Raw genomic sequence first — 16,261 nt, 5'->3', positions numbered from 1 at the left:
AGTGCTGTTTATTCTGGTCATATGCTGGCCACTTCATCAAACCATCCCCATTAGGATCCCTAGAAATGAAATTGCTAGAATTAATTTCATATTTATAGCAATAGTAGCAAAAAATAGAAATTAATTAGATGTCTATCAATTGGGAAACGGACAAACAAATTATGGAACCTGACTACAATGGCATATTGCTGTATTATCAGAAATGAGTATGATAAAAACAGAGAAGCATGAAAAGACTAACATACAATGTTGCAAAGTACAGCAACCAAACTCAGGAAAGAAAAACATAGCTACTCCAACAATGTAAAGACAAAGAACAAAAGTAAAAAAATTTAAAAATTGAATTTTGTGAAAATTATAAAGAACAAATTAGCCCCAAAGAAGAATCATGAAGAGATACCAATTCCTGATATAAAATGTCCAGGCAATATTAAAGAAAAATGTTAATTTTACTTCTAGAAAGAATTAAATTGAAGTGAAAGTAAATATTTCAATCCCTGTTTATGTAAATGTGGCTGTTATATCTTTTATCTCGATCAATGCAAAATTAGACCAGTATATCATTATCTTTTTCTAAACTATTCCCCTTCCTCAATAGTAACTCAAGAAAAAGAAAATAGAAAGCTGAAATGATAAAGGATAGATAAAAAGAAGAGGATGGATAAAAAAGAAGAAAAGGAGGGGAAAAAAGAAAATGCGGGAGAATAAAAGGAAAGAAAAAAGAGAAGAGTAGTAGGAAGAGAATAAAGAAACAAGTAGAAAAACCAAATGTCAAAGAACAAGAAGAAGCAGAATGTGCTGGATAAATGGATGAAATAAAAGCAAATAGTATAAGAAACATAAGTATTAGATACTGAAAAAAGATAAAGAAAATCAAAAGAAATAACAGCAACATCAGAAGCAGAGCAAACAAAAGGAAAAGAAGCAACAAAAGATACAAGAAAAGGAGCAGACACATCAGTAGGAGAAGATGATGAAAGCACCATGCCATGGTGGATAGACCTGGACAGTTCTTTAACCCTCTAAATTTCGGTGGTCCTTATTTTTAAGATACTTTGAAGTACGACCAATAAAGATAGTGGAGTTATGGAAATATAGCCAGGGTTTCCCCATGACTCTTCCACAAAGATCTATAAAACATACAAAATAAAACTCCTCCTTGGAAATACAATTCTTCATACAGAGCAAACAAAAGTTTGGGAACTTTGTGTAGGCAGGAACACATTGCACGGAATTAGCCAGGTTAAGACTAAATGAAGGTCAGCCTGCAGTTTGCCAAGAAGAGATCCCTTATCTACTTGAGTAGAAGGAACAAGGGCTCTAAAATTCATTAACCAATTCTATGGCAAAGATTCAGGGGAGGCTGAGAAATGGAGCTGCATCATTGACCAATCTTCCAGGGAAAAGAATGATCACTGATCCTAATCTTTTTACTGAGCAGCAGTTATGTGGTCCTGACCCCCACAGAGAGGAAAGAGTTATCAGTAACAACACTTAGCCTAGTCTGAAACTTAAAGGGGAATAACTGGGAAATGTATACTAGGGCAAAAGTAAGCCTACAATTTTGTCCTCTGAACCAACGGAACTATCTTTGTCTAAGTCCAAAGGCAGTCTACTAAAACTGCAACCAGAGACCAGTCCAAAGTTTTGATTCTCAAACAGAACCCCAAGACAGGAACTTACTCTATTCAGACCAAAAAGGGAAGGATGTTCAGAATTTTCCCCAGATTGCCGCATTTGAGAACACTAAAATGTAGTTCTCAGGCTGAGGTGTTTCTAAGATGCCACAACACTCAATAATTTGAGAAAGTAGCAAAAGGACACTAGTATTACCTTCGCATTCCTCTATATTTATGTAAATCCTGGACATAACATAAAGTCCAAAGTCATAAATATGATAGTAGAATCTCAGCATGAAAATTTAATATAATAATATAATCCTTCATGACACAAACCAAGAAAAAGAAAATGACTTCAAAATATAGCAAAAAGATAAAAGAAATAAGAGGTTTTTTAAGTTAAGATGTTCAAAAGAACAATTTGGACCTATGCCCAAAGTATTATAAAAGTGTTCATATCCTTTCACTCAGTGATACCACTACTAGGTCTTTATCCCAAAAAAGATCAAAGGAAAAGAAATTATATCTACAAAATATTTATAGTAGTAATTTTTGTAATAGATTGTATCTCTGTGCCTCAATTGTGTTTCTGCTGTCCACTTCAATTTTCTGGGGCAATTGATCTCATTTACATTTACAACTAGGATTACTAATTCTTCATTTCCCTCCATGCTGTCTTTCTCCATTTATATTTTTCTCTTTCCTTTCCTCTGATTCCTCTTCACCAAAATTTTGCTCCCTTTCCCCTTTGACTTTTCTTTTAAAATTTAACTTTCAGTTTGCTTTCACTTTTACCTTTACCTTCCCTTTTATCAGTCCCTTCTTCCTTTATCTTTCCCATTCCCTGTTGCCCCTTCCATGTAAATTAGTATAAATTTTTAAACCCAAGTGGGAATGTATCTCATTCCCTCCCTGGGTCAAATCTCTTAAATGGAATTTACTTAGTTCCTACTCTCCCTTCTTTTCCTCTAAAATTATAAATCTTTATTCCTCTTCACTTAGTGTTATTTGTTGCTCTTATACTATTGATAAGGTACCATTAATCACAGTTTGATTATTTGATTGCTTGATAAGCTCACATTTTTATCAAAGTATCATCACAGAGTGCTTGCTTGATTACTTGATAAACAGCATTGTCTCAAATGATATCAAATTTTAATTATAATCTCTTTTTTACCTTACCCCCTTTTCAAGTACCCTCCAAGGACACAGTCTTCCTCATGAGCCAAAGTATCATCCAAAACCAAATCATTTCTTGAACTATTTGTACCTCTCCCCAATCTAGGTCTATTTTTCTCTCACACTTTACACACACACACACATAGTATTTAATCTCCTGTTAAGTGAAGCAAAGTCTCTTTTCTCTCTCACTTTCCCCCACTCCCACCTCCATCAAGGGTATTTAATCCCTTGTCAAGTGAAGTACATTTTACTTTTTTCTCATACTTTACCCCTACACACACACATATATATATATACCCAGGGTATTTAACCCCTAGTTAAGTAAAACATGGCCTATTTTCTCTCATACTTTACCCCCCCCTTCCCCACCCAGGGTACTTAACCCCTTGTTAAGTAAGGGTGAGTTAGATCAAACCCTGGTCTAATTAACTGCAAGAATCTTAAAAGGTCTCTAAGTACTGGGAGGAGCTCTGAAGGTCTCACTTGAGAAGTTTGCAAATGATTATAAGTTACAGAGACACTGACTCAGAACCTCAGCTTGTGATGCCCTCATTACACAAGGTGCTAAGCTTTGTCAGCACAGCAGAAGTAATGTAGTTCAAAGGATAATGAAACACTTAAATTTAAAATTAACATCCCAGCTTTTCATCAGGGCTTTTTGTCTTAAACAAAGTGATGTCATCTTGGACCTCTTCAATAGAGAGATAAGACCTAACTGTACTCATATCCTTTAAATCCAATCTCTTCCATTATATTCAAGCCTTTAATTATAATAAGAGAAGTAAAGTTCTCCAGAATTAGAAGTGTTATGTGTATATAATTTGATGGTCTTCTTGAATAACATTTGTTTTGTTCATTTGGTTTTTTCCTTCCCTTTTTCAGTTACCTTTTTAAGGCAATTTTTGACTCCTATATTTAGCAATTGAATTCTATGCTCAGCTCTGGTCTTTATGTCAGGAAATTTTGGAAGTCTTCTATTATGCTGAACATCCATCTTTTTCCCTGACAGTATATGCTGAATTTTGCAGGGTAGCATATTCTAGGTTGTAATATAAGTTCCTTTGCTCTCTATTGTATGTTATTACAAGTCTTCCAATCTTTCAGTGTTGAAGCTTATGCAAGTCTGATTGTGTTTCCTTTGTATTTGAATTGCTTTCTTTTTCCTTTGCAATATTCTCTCCTTTATTTGAGAGTTCTTGAAATTGGCTATAACAGCCCTTGGACTTTTTATTCTGGGATCTCTTTTTTTGGGGGGGCGGGGGGTTCTGTGGATTTTTTCAATGGTTATATTCTTGCTCTAGTAGACTTGAATAAGTTCTCTAATTTCCTGCATGGTTTCCAGGATCTTTTTTGATCTAGGGTTTCTGGTAGTCTGATGATTTGTAGATTGTCTCTGCTGAATCTATTTTCCAGGTCATTTGTTTCCCTAAAAAGCCGTTTTCTTCCATTTTTTTCACTTTTTATTTTCTTTGATGGAATCTTGTAGTCTTGTATATTCTTTGGTTTCTCTTTGTTCAATTCTAATTTTTAGGGCTTTATTTTCTTCAGTTGGCTTTTGTGTTTCCTTTGCCAGTTGGTTATTTTAATTTTTAACTGACATGCTTTCTTTTTTTTTATCATTGTTGTTTTGTTTTGTTGCAAAGCAATGCAGTTAAGTGGCTTGCCTAAGGCCACACAGCTAGGTGATTATTAAGTGTCTGAGGTCAGATTTGAACTCAGGTACTCCTGACTCCAGGGCCAGTGCTCTATCCACTATCTGCCCCTGGGACTTGATTCCTTTAGTCATTTTTTGTAATTTTTCTCCATGACTCTCATTTCTTTATTCATTTTTCTCCTTCCTCTCTTCTTTGTTTTTTAAATTCTTTTTTTTAAAGTTCTTCAATTCGAATTTTTTAGGCATTTTTTTCAAGGCAAATGGGGTTTTTTGGTTTGCCTAAGGCCACAGAGCTAGGTAATTATTAAGTGTCTGATACCGGAGTTGAACCCAGGTACTCCTGACTCCATGGCCGTTGTTTTATCCGCTACGCCACATAGCCACCCCCCCTTCAATTAGATTTTGTATCTGGGTCCAATTAATAGACTGTTTTGATTGTTCCCCTGTGAGTGACTTTTTTAATCTAAAAATAAACATATGCAAATGCATGAAAAAATAAAGATGCTACTCAAAAAAAAAAAAGAAGGGAAAATTCTACAAAACTATAGGTAAGTAAACTTTACTTAAGCTCTTAAGAATACTGACGATGGGATCATTAAGGAGACTGTTGGTAAATATCTAAAAGGATGTAATGATATATTTTACTAAATTTCTGGTGTGGTTCCAAGATGACTGTGAAGCTAATATGTTCCCAGAGTTTTTCCCTACCAAAGATAAATGAAGCCTCTACTCTGACATTCAAACTACAGATCGCACCAAGGAAAAGAGAAGATTCAAAGAAGTTTTAAACTGGAGACATCGTGGAGGATATTCTCTGTCTCTTTGGGGGGGAATGGAGAAGTTAAGTCTAGGACTTGGGAGAGCAGGGAAAGCCAGCAAGAGGCTTTAAGCCACAGTGCAATGCAGGTCATGACAGCTTGACAACAGCAGAGGTTCCACAGCTGGATAGCAAGTCAGCCGTCCCTTCCCACACCTGTTCTCTCAGAGGCAAAAAGTCAGGTTAGCATTGTACAAACATATTTTTAATAAACATGCTAACAGATTAGTCATTTCATTATAAGGAATTAGGATTAAGGGGAAAAGATATATAAGAAATAATTTTTATACTATTCATTAGGTTCTGAATAGTTATTTTGTTTTGTTTTGATTTTCTTACTCTAGATGGGGATAACATTGTCCATAGCTGGTTTAATACAGTTGCTGTAGCTTTCTGAACTGATGAGAGGAGCTACTTCCAACAATGTTGTTAATGTGGACTCTTGGTTCTGCTCCCTTCCCACAGCATCATATCTTGTAAGTCATTCTATGCTTCTCTAGAGTCTGACCATTCATAAATTCTTATAGAACAATAATATTCCACAGTATTCATGTACCATAACTTCTTTAGACATTCCCCAATTGATGGGCACTGATTCAAATTCTTGAGAGAAAAATACTGAGATATGGCATTGGGTCAGAGTAAGACTAGTAAATAGAATAAATCTCAAAATCAAATAATATCTAACCCTGGACACACTCGATGTGTGGTGGAATGTATGTCTGTTTGGATTGAGGATGGCCAATCACTGAGTAACAGTTTTTACAGACAATTGGATTGATGGTTCTTCCAATGAGAATCCCATGTTATTAACTCTCCATATAGACATGGAAACTCAAATACCAGCAGATATTGATTCACCCAAAAGGGAAGCCTACAAGCTAAGTCAGACTCTTGAGGCTTGTACTTTGAAAAGTGGGAGGTGGGGTTGTGTCCAAAAGGATGGTGTTAATTTTATTCCCATCCTACAAGAAAAGTAATATGAATTTTGAATTTCTTCTAAAACTTGAAAAACAACCAAAAGAGAAGCTGTAATCACACCACATCCAAGAAAAATGTGTGATGGAATAGAACTAAAGAGAGAGTATTTACAGTGGGAAGAGTGGCAGAGATAGTCATTAAATCCTTGCAGAATTCTTCTGATATATATTTTAGTAGTGAGAACTACACATGAAAGATCAAGTTATCTATGATAAAATGTCAGAATAGAGTCATCAGTTGATTATCTCTTGAAGAACTAAGAAAAATTGTACTGTTTTCAATTTCTTCAATTTCACATCACCTTGATTGTTTGCTAAGAGCTGTTTTTAAAACAATTTTTCCTAATTTTTCTATAATTACCTTTAGCTTGATTTTGCTTCACACTAAACCTAGGATTGCTCATTAATGTTTAATACTCCATCTTTTCATTCTTAGAAATGGGAAATTAAGAGTGTTAGTAGATAGGGAAAAATGCAGAGACCTATAAATAACAATCCTAAAAATAAGTATGGGATGATATAATGTACTAAAGATCAAATTTTGATTCTGATTTGAATGTCCTACTCTATGATTTTTATTATCTTTAGTTTTTATTAATAACTTATATTTTGAAGTTCCCTAAATATTACACATAGTTTCAGATTAGATATTTGGCTAAAGCCTCAAGAGCATGTTGTTTGTTACAGCCAAGATCCTTAAAGCAACCACTCTCTAAACAAGGATTGATCTTTTTAACAATAGACTTTTTGGACAAAGGGTCAAGGTACTGAGAAATTACTGGCGCCAAGATAATTTCCTTCTTCTACTCCATTAAACCCTTGGGTAAAGGGTCCACAAGAACAGAAGTTGAGCTTCCTGTTTGGCAGGCCCTGTCCTCAAGAGGTCCTTGGTGTAAGAGAAAAAAAAAATGTCTTTAACAAAAGAATTGACCTCAATAAGTAATATTAATCCATGTTGCATATATTTATGAATTTTGAAACAAGAGGAAAATATCAATAGAATTTCAATCTTTATTTCTCAGAAAAAAAGTTATTTAAAATATAAAGAGGCAAATTAGAGGTTAAAATTTAGGACCAAGATTGGGGGGGAGGGGGAGGTAAGGGAATATTTATGCTAAAAAATTTTTACCAAATATGGGGGAAAAGCAAAGGAATTTTAAAATTCAGTGCAAGGCACTTTTTTTCTAGGAAATGATTAAGGACAACAAAATCAGAAATAGAGAAATGGAATTCAGGGTGTAAAATGAGCACTGAAGGACAGCAGAAGATACTATATTTTGACTTTCAATCTTTGACCAAAACTCCAACTTCTTCTCCTTCAATTTCTTTCCAATAGCAAGATTTATATCAAATTCTAAGTGCTGTTTATTCTGGTCATAAGCTGGCCACTTCAGCAAACCTTCCCCATTAGGATCCCTAGAAATGAAATTGCTAGAATTAATTTCATATTTATAGCAATACTAGCAAAAAATAGAAATTAATTAGATTTCTATCAATTGGGAAATGGTCAAACAAATTATGGAACCTGAGTACAACGGCATATTGCTGTACTATCAGAAATGAGCATGATAAAAACAGAGAAGAATGAAAAGACTGACATACAATATAGCAAAGTACAGCAACCAAAGACAGGAAAGAAAAACATGGTTACTCCAGCAATGTAAAGACAAAGAATAAATGTAAAAACATTTTAAAAATTGAATTTTGTGAAAATTATAAAGACCAAATTAGCCTGAAAGAAGAATCATGAAGTGATACCAAACCCACATCCTTTACAGAGGTGAAAATGAACTATGTCCAGAATATTTCATGTTTTGTTAGATTGTTTTCATCAATCAATTTTACTGATCCTTTTTTCTTCTTCGTTATTTTATATACATATGTATATATATATATATATATATATATATATATATATGTAGATTATAAGGGAAAATCTCTAGGAGATAGATGGGGAAGTATTTGAAAAATATCCAGGCATTATTAAAGAAAAATGTTAATTTTATTTCTAGAAAGAATTAAATTGAAGTTAAAGTAAATATTTCAATCCCTGTTTTTGTAAATGTGGCTGTTATATCTTTTTTATTGATCAATGCAAAATTAGACCAGTATATCATTATCTTTTTCTAAACTATTCCCCTTCCTCAATAGTAACTCAAGAGAAAAAAATAGAATGATGAAATGATAAAGGATAGATAAAAAGAAGAGGATGGATAAAAAGAAGAAAAGGAGGATGAAAAAAAGAAAGTGAGGGAGAATAAAAAGGAAGAAAAAAGGGAAGAGCATTAAGAAGAGACTAAAGAAACAAGTAGATAAACCAAATGACAAAGCACAAGAAGAAGCAGAATGTGCAGGATAAACAGATGAAAGGAAAACAAATAGTGGAAGAAATATAAGTATTAGATATTGAAAAAGGATAAAGAAAATCAAAAGAAAGAACAGCAACATCAGAAGCAGAGCAAACAAAAGGAAAAGAAGCAACAAAAGATACAAGAAAAGAAGCAGACAGATCAGTAGGAGAAGACAATGAAAGCAAAATGCCACGGTGGAAAGACCTGAACAGTTCTTTAACCCTCTGAATATCCATGGTCCCTATTTTTAAAATACTTTGAAGGACAACCAAGAAAGATAGTGGAGTTCTGGAAATTTAGCCAAGGTTTCCCCGCAACTCTTCTACAAAGATCTATAAAACATACAAAATAAAACTCCTCCTTGGAAATACAAGTCTTCATACAGAGCAAACAATAGTTTAGGAACTTTGTGTAGGCAGGAACACATTGCATGGATTTAGCCAGGTTAGGACTAAATGAAGGTCAGCCTGCAGTACGCCAAGAAGAGATCCCTTATCTACTTGGGTAGAAGGAACAAGGGCTCTAAAATTCATTAACCAATTCTATGGCAAAGATTCAGGGTAGGCTGAGAAATGGAGTTGTATCATTGACTAATCTTCCAGGGAAAAGAATGATCACAGATCCTAATCAGTCTCCTAAGCAGCAGTTATGTGGTCCTGACCCCCCAGAGTGGAAAGGGTTATCAGGAACAACACTTAGCCTAGTCTGAAACTTAAAGGGGAATAACAGGGAAAGGTATACTAGGCCAAAAGTAAGCCTACAATTTTGTCCTCTGAACCAGTGGAACTATCTTTGGCTTAGTCCAGAGGCAGTCTACTAAAACTGCAACCAGAGACCAGTCCAAAGTTTTGATTCTCAAACAGAAACCCAACTTACTGCATTCAGACCAAGAAGGAAAGGATGTTCAGAATTTTCCCCAGATTACCCCATTTGAGAACACTAAAATGTAGTTTTCAGTCTCAGCTGTTTCTAAGATGCCACAACACTCAATAATTTGAGAAAGTAGCAAAAGGAAATTAGTATTACGTAGGCATTCCTCTATATTTATGAAAATCATGGATATAACATAAAATCCAAAGTCAGAAGTAGGATATTAGAATCTCACCATCAAAATTTAACATAATAACATAATCCTTCATGACACAAACCAAGAAGAAGAAAATGACTTCAAAATATAACAAAAAAAAATAAATGAAATATGAGGGTTTTTAAGTTAAAATGTTCAAAGGAACAATTTGGAACTATGACCAATGTATTATAAAAGTGTTCATATCCTTAAACTCTGTGATACCACTACTAGGTCTTTATCCCAAAAAATATCAAAGAAAAGAAGTTATATCTACAAAATGTTTATAGTAGTCATTTTTGTAGTAAATTGAAACATACTTATTCATTTCATTTCTTTGCAATAAACCTAATATAGAACTATGTTCTACATGACTTCACATGTATAAGTGATATCATAATGTTTGTCTTCTCAACATGTGGGGAAGAGACAGAAAAAAGGAGAGAATTTGGAACTCAAAAAATTTTTTCTTTTAGGTTTTTGCAAGGCAAACGGGGTTAAGTGGCTTGCCCAAGCCCACACAGTTAGGTTAATCTGAGGCCATATTTGAACTCAGGTCCTCCTGATTCCAGGGCCAGTGCTCTAGCGACTGTGCCACCTACCTGCCCCAAAAGATACATGTCTTAAAATGATTTCAAAGATAAAAATTAGAGTTATAGAGAAAAAATGAAAATAAATGAGAACCATGAAAAAATTAAAAAGAAAATTTATAGTTTGCACTAGTATGAAACCTTATCCAAGAAATTCATTCCCTGAAAACTAGAATAAATCAAATAGAAATTGAAACAATAAGAATCTTTTTAATGACAAAAGTCTATAAAAAAGAAAAATATGACTTCTCATAGCAAAAACAGTTGACTTGGAAGACAGATTGAAACAAAAGTGATATTTTAAGTATAATGGAGCTATCTGAAAAACATGAAAAATTTTTTTAAAATGTTACACTTCACATTTCAAGATATTGTGAATGAAAAATGTCTAGCTCCCTTTGAACCAGAAGGCAAAGTGAGAATAGAAAGAATCTCTCAATTATCTTTTGGGGGAAAAACCCATAATAAGAACATTAAAGCCCAAATCCAGATCTTCCATCTCAAAGAATAAATACAGCAATCAACCAGAAAGAAAGAATTCAATAACCAAGGACGTAAAAATGTATAGGCTAACACTCAAGAAAAAAATTATCCAGAAAAGATGAATATAAACCCATAAAATAAAAACAGACCTTTAATTAGACAACTTCCAAATATTCTTAATTAAAAGATCAGAACTAACATTCAAATAGAGGAGAGAGGAGAAACATAAAAAGCAGGGAGCAATACTAAGGATTAAAACAAGGATATATTGTTGACATTCTAATATGGGAAGAAGAAACTTGTGTCCCATCAGAATCCTAACATCATTAGAGATGATAGAGTTTGCTGGAATGTTTTGCTAAATTTTATAGACTAGAAAGGATAAAGAAGGGAAAGACAGAGAACATTATTGCATATAATTTTGGTGCACAAGTAAAACTGATAAATAAAGAGGAATGAGTGATTAAAAATGGGCAATACCTGAAACTCACTTTCACCTGGACTTTTCAAAGGAGGGTAGAAAATATGTAGTAACTGTAGAAATATATTTTGCTCAACATAGAAAATGTAAATGGGGAAAAAGAATGGAAGGGGGAAAAGAAAGGGTAAATGAAAGGAGGAATTAGTCTTAAACAAAGCTAACTATCATCAAAAGGAGATCTTGAAGTGGGGTTTAAGAGGAAAGGTAAAAAAAGAAAAACCTGTGATTAGCCTCTGAGGGGGGGAAAAGAGAAGAGGAGCAGGGGAACAGAAGCAGATTGCATCTCTCCTAGAGCATCAGTAATGACCACTTTACCAACCTCTTCATAAAGAGAAGAAAAATAATAAGAGGGAATATTAATAATAAATATATTGTGTATAATACATCAAATAAATATAATTGCATATCATATAAATAAATTGAAAAATATTCAAAATGAATCATAATCATAAACATGAATTGGATAAAGTCACAAATAAAGTAGAAAGGATTGAATGGAATATATCTACTAAAGCAAATAGAAGATTAGAAAGCAAATTCAAATAATATATTGCTTACAAAAATATATTTGAAAGAATATGCATTCAGTTAAAATAAGGGGATGGATCAAGATCTATTACGCTTTAGCTTCAGTAAAAATAAAGGCAAGGGTGGCAAGTATGATCTCTGACAAAGTAATAAAAACATTTACTCAAAACATATAGATAAATTATGTTTTATTGAAAGGTATCAAAGACAATGAATTTATATCATTGTTAAATATATCTTCCAAATGTCATAGCATATGAATAATTACAGGAAAAATTAAAAAAATTATAGGTAGAAATAGATAGTAAAATAGCAATAATAGCAGAAGAGCTTAATGTACCTAAACGATACTATACCTATACAAGGCTAACCCCCACAAAATTAATAATTTAAGAACTTGAATATAACTTTATAAAGAAATTTTAAAATGGTAGCTAGGTGTCTCACTGAATAGAACACTAACCCTGGAGTCAGGAGGAACTATGTTCAAATCTGGCCTCAGACACTTAATAATTGTGAACTTGGGCAAGTCACTTATTCCCATTGCCTTTCACCTCTCCCCACAAAAAGTAAAACATCTCAAAGAAAATAATGAAAATATGGGAAGGAAGGAGATCTAGCAATATAAGAGTTCAAACTCTACTAAAAAGCAGTAATCACTGAAACAAATTAGAACTAGCTAAGAAACAGATCCTGATAAGTAGAGCAGATTAATTACACAATATTTTGTTATTGTTATTGTTCAGTCATTTTTAATTATGTCTGATTTTTCATTACCCCTTCTGAGGTTTTCTTGGTAAATATACTGGAATGGTTTTCCATTTCCCTCTCTAGCTCATTTTGCAGGTGAGGTAAGTGAAGCAGAGTTAAGTGACTTGCAATGGGTACTAAGTATCTGATGTCAGATTTAAGTTCAGAAACATGAATCTTCCTGATTGTAGACCTGACACTCTAGCCATAATGCCACCTAGTTTAAATCAATTACTCAATAAACAGTGCAAGAAAATACAGTAGTCTAGTGTTTGATAAACTCAGAAGTCCTAGCTATTTGAGAAAGAACTTACTTTTGAACAAAAATTACAGAGAAAATTGAAAACATTATGACAGAAATTAGGTGTAGAATATGATCTCAATGTAGACCAGGGTATTCTCTGATTTGGAATATAACTTAAATATCAAGAGTGACATCATAAATAAATTACAAGAAAAATCTATGGATAGTCGAAAATTTCTTGACCAATCAAGGACTTAGAGAGGCTCACTTGAGTAAAATGAAGAATTTTGATTACTTAAAATTTTTAAAGTTTATGCACAGACAAAACCAATACATTTGAAATTAGAAAAGATGCAAGTAAATGAGTGAAGAAGATCTTTGAAGACAGTCTCTTGGATAAAGGTGACATTTAAAAATATATAAGGAACCAATTTTATCTTATAAGAATTATTGCCATTTCCCAAAAATGGTAAGTAGTCAAAGGTTTTGAACAAGAAATTTTCAGAGATAGAAATCCAAGTTATCAATTGTCAGATGAAAAGAAAATATTCTAATTCATGAATAATTAGAGAGGTTTCACTTCATGCAAATGTTTAAATTGACAAAAGAAAAAAATGAAGGTTGAAAGAGTTTTGGAAAAGCAATCACATTAATGCACTCCTGGTTGAGTTGTGAACTGGTTAAGTCATTTGAAAATGCAACTCGAATTATCCCCAAGAAATTTTAAACTGTGCACACAATACACTACTACAAAGTCAAACAAATAGGAAAAAGAATCATAAGTACAAAATGTTGATAGTAGTTCTTTTTATTGTAGGAAAGAACTGGAAAGCGAGAGGTGACCATTGATTGAGGAAATAAATTATGGTATTTGAATATGATTGAATGCTATCATGCTTCAATAAAATTTTAGAGAAATATGGGCCAGTTATAAGAAATGTTAGAGAATAAGGTGAACAGAACCAGGAGAACAATATTATAAAGACAAATAACTTTGAAAGATTGAAGATCTTTGATCAATATAATGGCCAATTCGAGGGAATTTATGATGAAAAAATACCTAATTCCTGACAGCTCTGTCTGTCATGACATATCTAAGAGCAAATATTCATCCAGATGTTCATACATGTAATAATATGTGTATATGTTTCCAAATATACATACATTTGTATATAAACAGCTATATAATTTATATATTATATATAATAGAAAAATAGAGAGATAGATGGATAGATAGATAGATAGCATTATACATCTCTTTCTCTTGATAGACAAAACAAATAATGTCTAAATTTGTTTTGTTTGACCATTCATATGTCTTAGAAAGATTTTTGTTTTCAATGGGAGGAGGAAGGAATATTTGCTAATTCAAAAATCAAATTCAAAAGAAAATGAAGAGGTTGAACTAGGTGGACTTTATCATGATCTTAAGAAATCTACAATCTTAAGAAAAAATAGGATACTCATTAAAAATTCTGAGACAAATAATCTAGTATTTAGGTACTAAACTCTCCCATTCATTTGTTAAAAAATCTCACCCATTTCGAGCAAAGTTGGCCCAGTATTTCATCATTGTCCTGCTAAGTTGCTTCTCCTCTTCTGAAGCACCCTCTGAAGATGAATATCAAAGATATTAGTATGGGATGAATATAGTTGGAAACAATATTTGTCTTTAATTCATACCACTCTTTCCTTTCACTTGAATTTCCTCTTACCATTATGATTATCCTTGATCTTCTACTTTACATGATGCTCCATCCTGATATATAAAGGCAATGCCCTGAAGTTATTTATAAACCTCCCTCGTTTTTTGTTTTAAGTCTTCCTAAGTATTAATTTTTAGAACTTATAGAGAGAGTGAAGAAGATAATACTGATGGGTATTACATAGGAACTTTTTTTAGAGCTGTAAGGAACTCTATCTAGTCCAATTCCTTCATTTTTTAGATAAAAGAACCGGGTATCAGAGGAGTTAAATGACTTGTCCAAGTCATAATAAGGAACACTGCTAGTATTTGAACCCTGAGGCCCTGACTACAAATCCATAATTTTAATATTTCCAGTTTAAAACCAAAAATCTGAAAGCCATTGCTAGTATTGACCCTTAAAAGGCAAAGGTAAATGATGACTAGACTTAGATTTTTCTCTCAGAGTAGGGAATACCTAATTGCCAGAAGTCCAATGGTGACATATAGACAAAATTAAACTGGAGGAAATTATAGGGGGCCAATGCTTTAAAATGGATGAGTTACAATATCATGGCAATTTCATTAACCTCAAAAATGCTACTGTATGTGTTCACCTAGAATTATGGAGACTTGTCCATGTATGAAATCAACATTGATTCTCTTCTCTCTCCAAGCACCTTCCAAATCAGAGTAAATGATCTGTGATTAAGCCCTTGGAGCTAAGCCTTCTTGAAAACCCATGGAAATAAACCAATAGAAATGAATTTAGGATCAGAACATCTCTGATTTTGTTCCAATTCATCATAAACAGGTATCTTCTCAAGAATAGCCACAACAATAGTGATCAGCCAACCTCTAATATAGGACTACAAATAATGGAGAGTCCACTACCTCCAGAAGCAAAATAAGAATGCTTTTAGACAATCTTATTATTAGGAAATGTTTCTTTATATTGGAACCAAAATCCAAATTACTGAAACTACCATCCATGTTGACTAGTTCAGTCCAAATATTCCTAGTATCACTTCCACAGGATAGTCTTTCAAATATTTGATGGTAGACATTTAGTCCCACAAATGTCTTTACTAGAGGCTAAATGATCCCAGTTCTTTCAAGCATTCTTCATGTGGTATGGTCATGCTGACAGGACTAGGGTTCTCCCTATTTTTCTGCACTGTAGGGATTAATTTTCCCCAAAACACAACGAACTTTTTGTTAAGATCTTATTGGGGAGCAGCTAGATGAGACAGTGGATAGAGCACTAGCCCTGTAGTCAGAGTACCTGAGTTCAAATCCAGCCTCAAACACTTAATAAATACCTAGCTATGTGACCTTGGGTAAGTCACTTAACCCCATTGCCTTGCAAAAACCTAAAAAAGAAAATAAAAAGGATATTTTTGGTCTATGACTTCCTTAATGCAACTTCTGAATCACTTAAGATATAAAACAGTCTCTCCAATATGGAGTCCAAACCTATAACTCTATGAATAGCTGAAGACCTGAGAATCCTCATGACCAAGTCTACTGAGGCAAAAGAGTTACATATATAGAAACTAAATGCCAATACTTGTTATGTGACCTCACCACATAAGGACTAAGTGTACCACCTTTTGTTAATAGTTCAATGCAATATGAGTGCCTCATTTTGCCCTCAAAATTGATCTTGAATTAAGAGGGTGCTAATGTTAAACCTGCCCCTAATAGTCCTGTACCATCCTGTTTACTTTCTTCTGGATAATCTCCAGCTCATTAATGTCCTTATTAAAATGTGGTGCCCATAACAGAGGAAAAAGGGTAGAGCAGAAACATCCTCTGTCTTCTCAAAACTT

General features: G+C 33.4%; 1 protein-coding gene across 1 annotated transcript in view; it reads right to left on the bottom strand.

The window, feature by feature from the left end:
• Positions 1-7,307: 7,307 nt before the first annotated feature.
• LOC141494236 (liver carboxylesterase 1-like) overlaps positions 7,308-16,261 on the bottom strand; it is a 38,513-nt gene continuing 29,559 nt past the window's right edge. The window contains exons 11-12 of the mRNA XM_074195330.1: positions 14,284-14,356; positions 7,308-7,668 (exon numbers count right to left, since the gene is read on the bottom strand). Coding sequence (XP_074051431.1) covers positions 7,437-7,668; positions 14,284-14,356 — 305 coding nt within the window. The 3' untranslated portion in view covers positions 7,308-7,436. The remainder of the gene's footprint in view (positions 7,669-14,283; positions 14,357-16,261) is intronic.

Source organism: Macrotis lagotis, chromosome 1, assembly GCF_037893015.1.
Source record: "Macrotis lagotis isolate mMagLag1 chromosome 1, bilby.v1.9.chrom.fasta, whole genome shotgun sequence".
NCBI classification, from domain to species: Eukaryota; Metazoa; Chordata; class Mammalia; order Peramelemorphia; family Peramelidae; genus Macrotis; species Macrotis lagotis.
The sequence above is the reverse complement of the archived record's forward strand: the minus strand, read 5'-3'. Positions and strand labels throughout refer to the sequence as shown.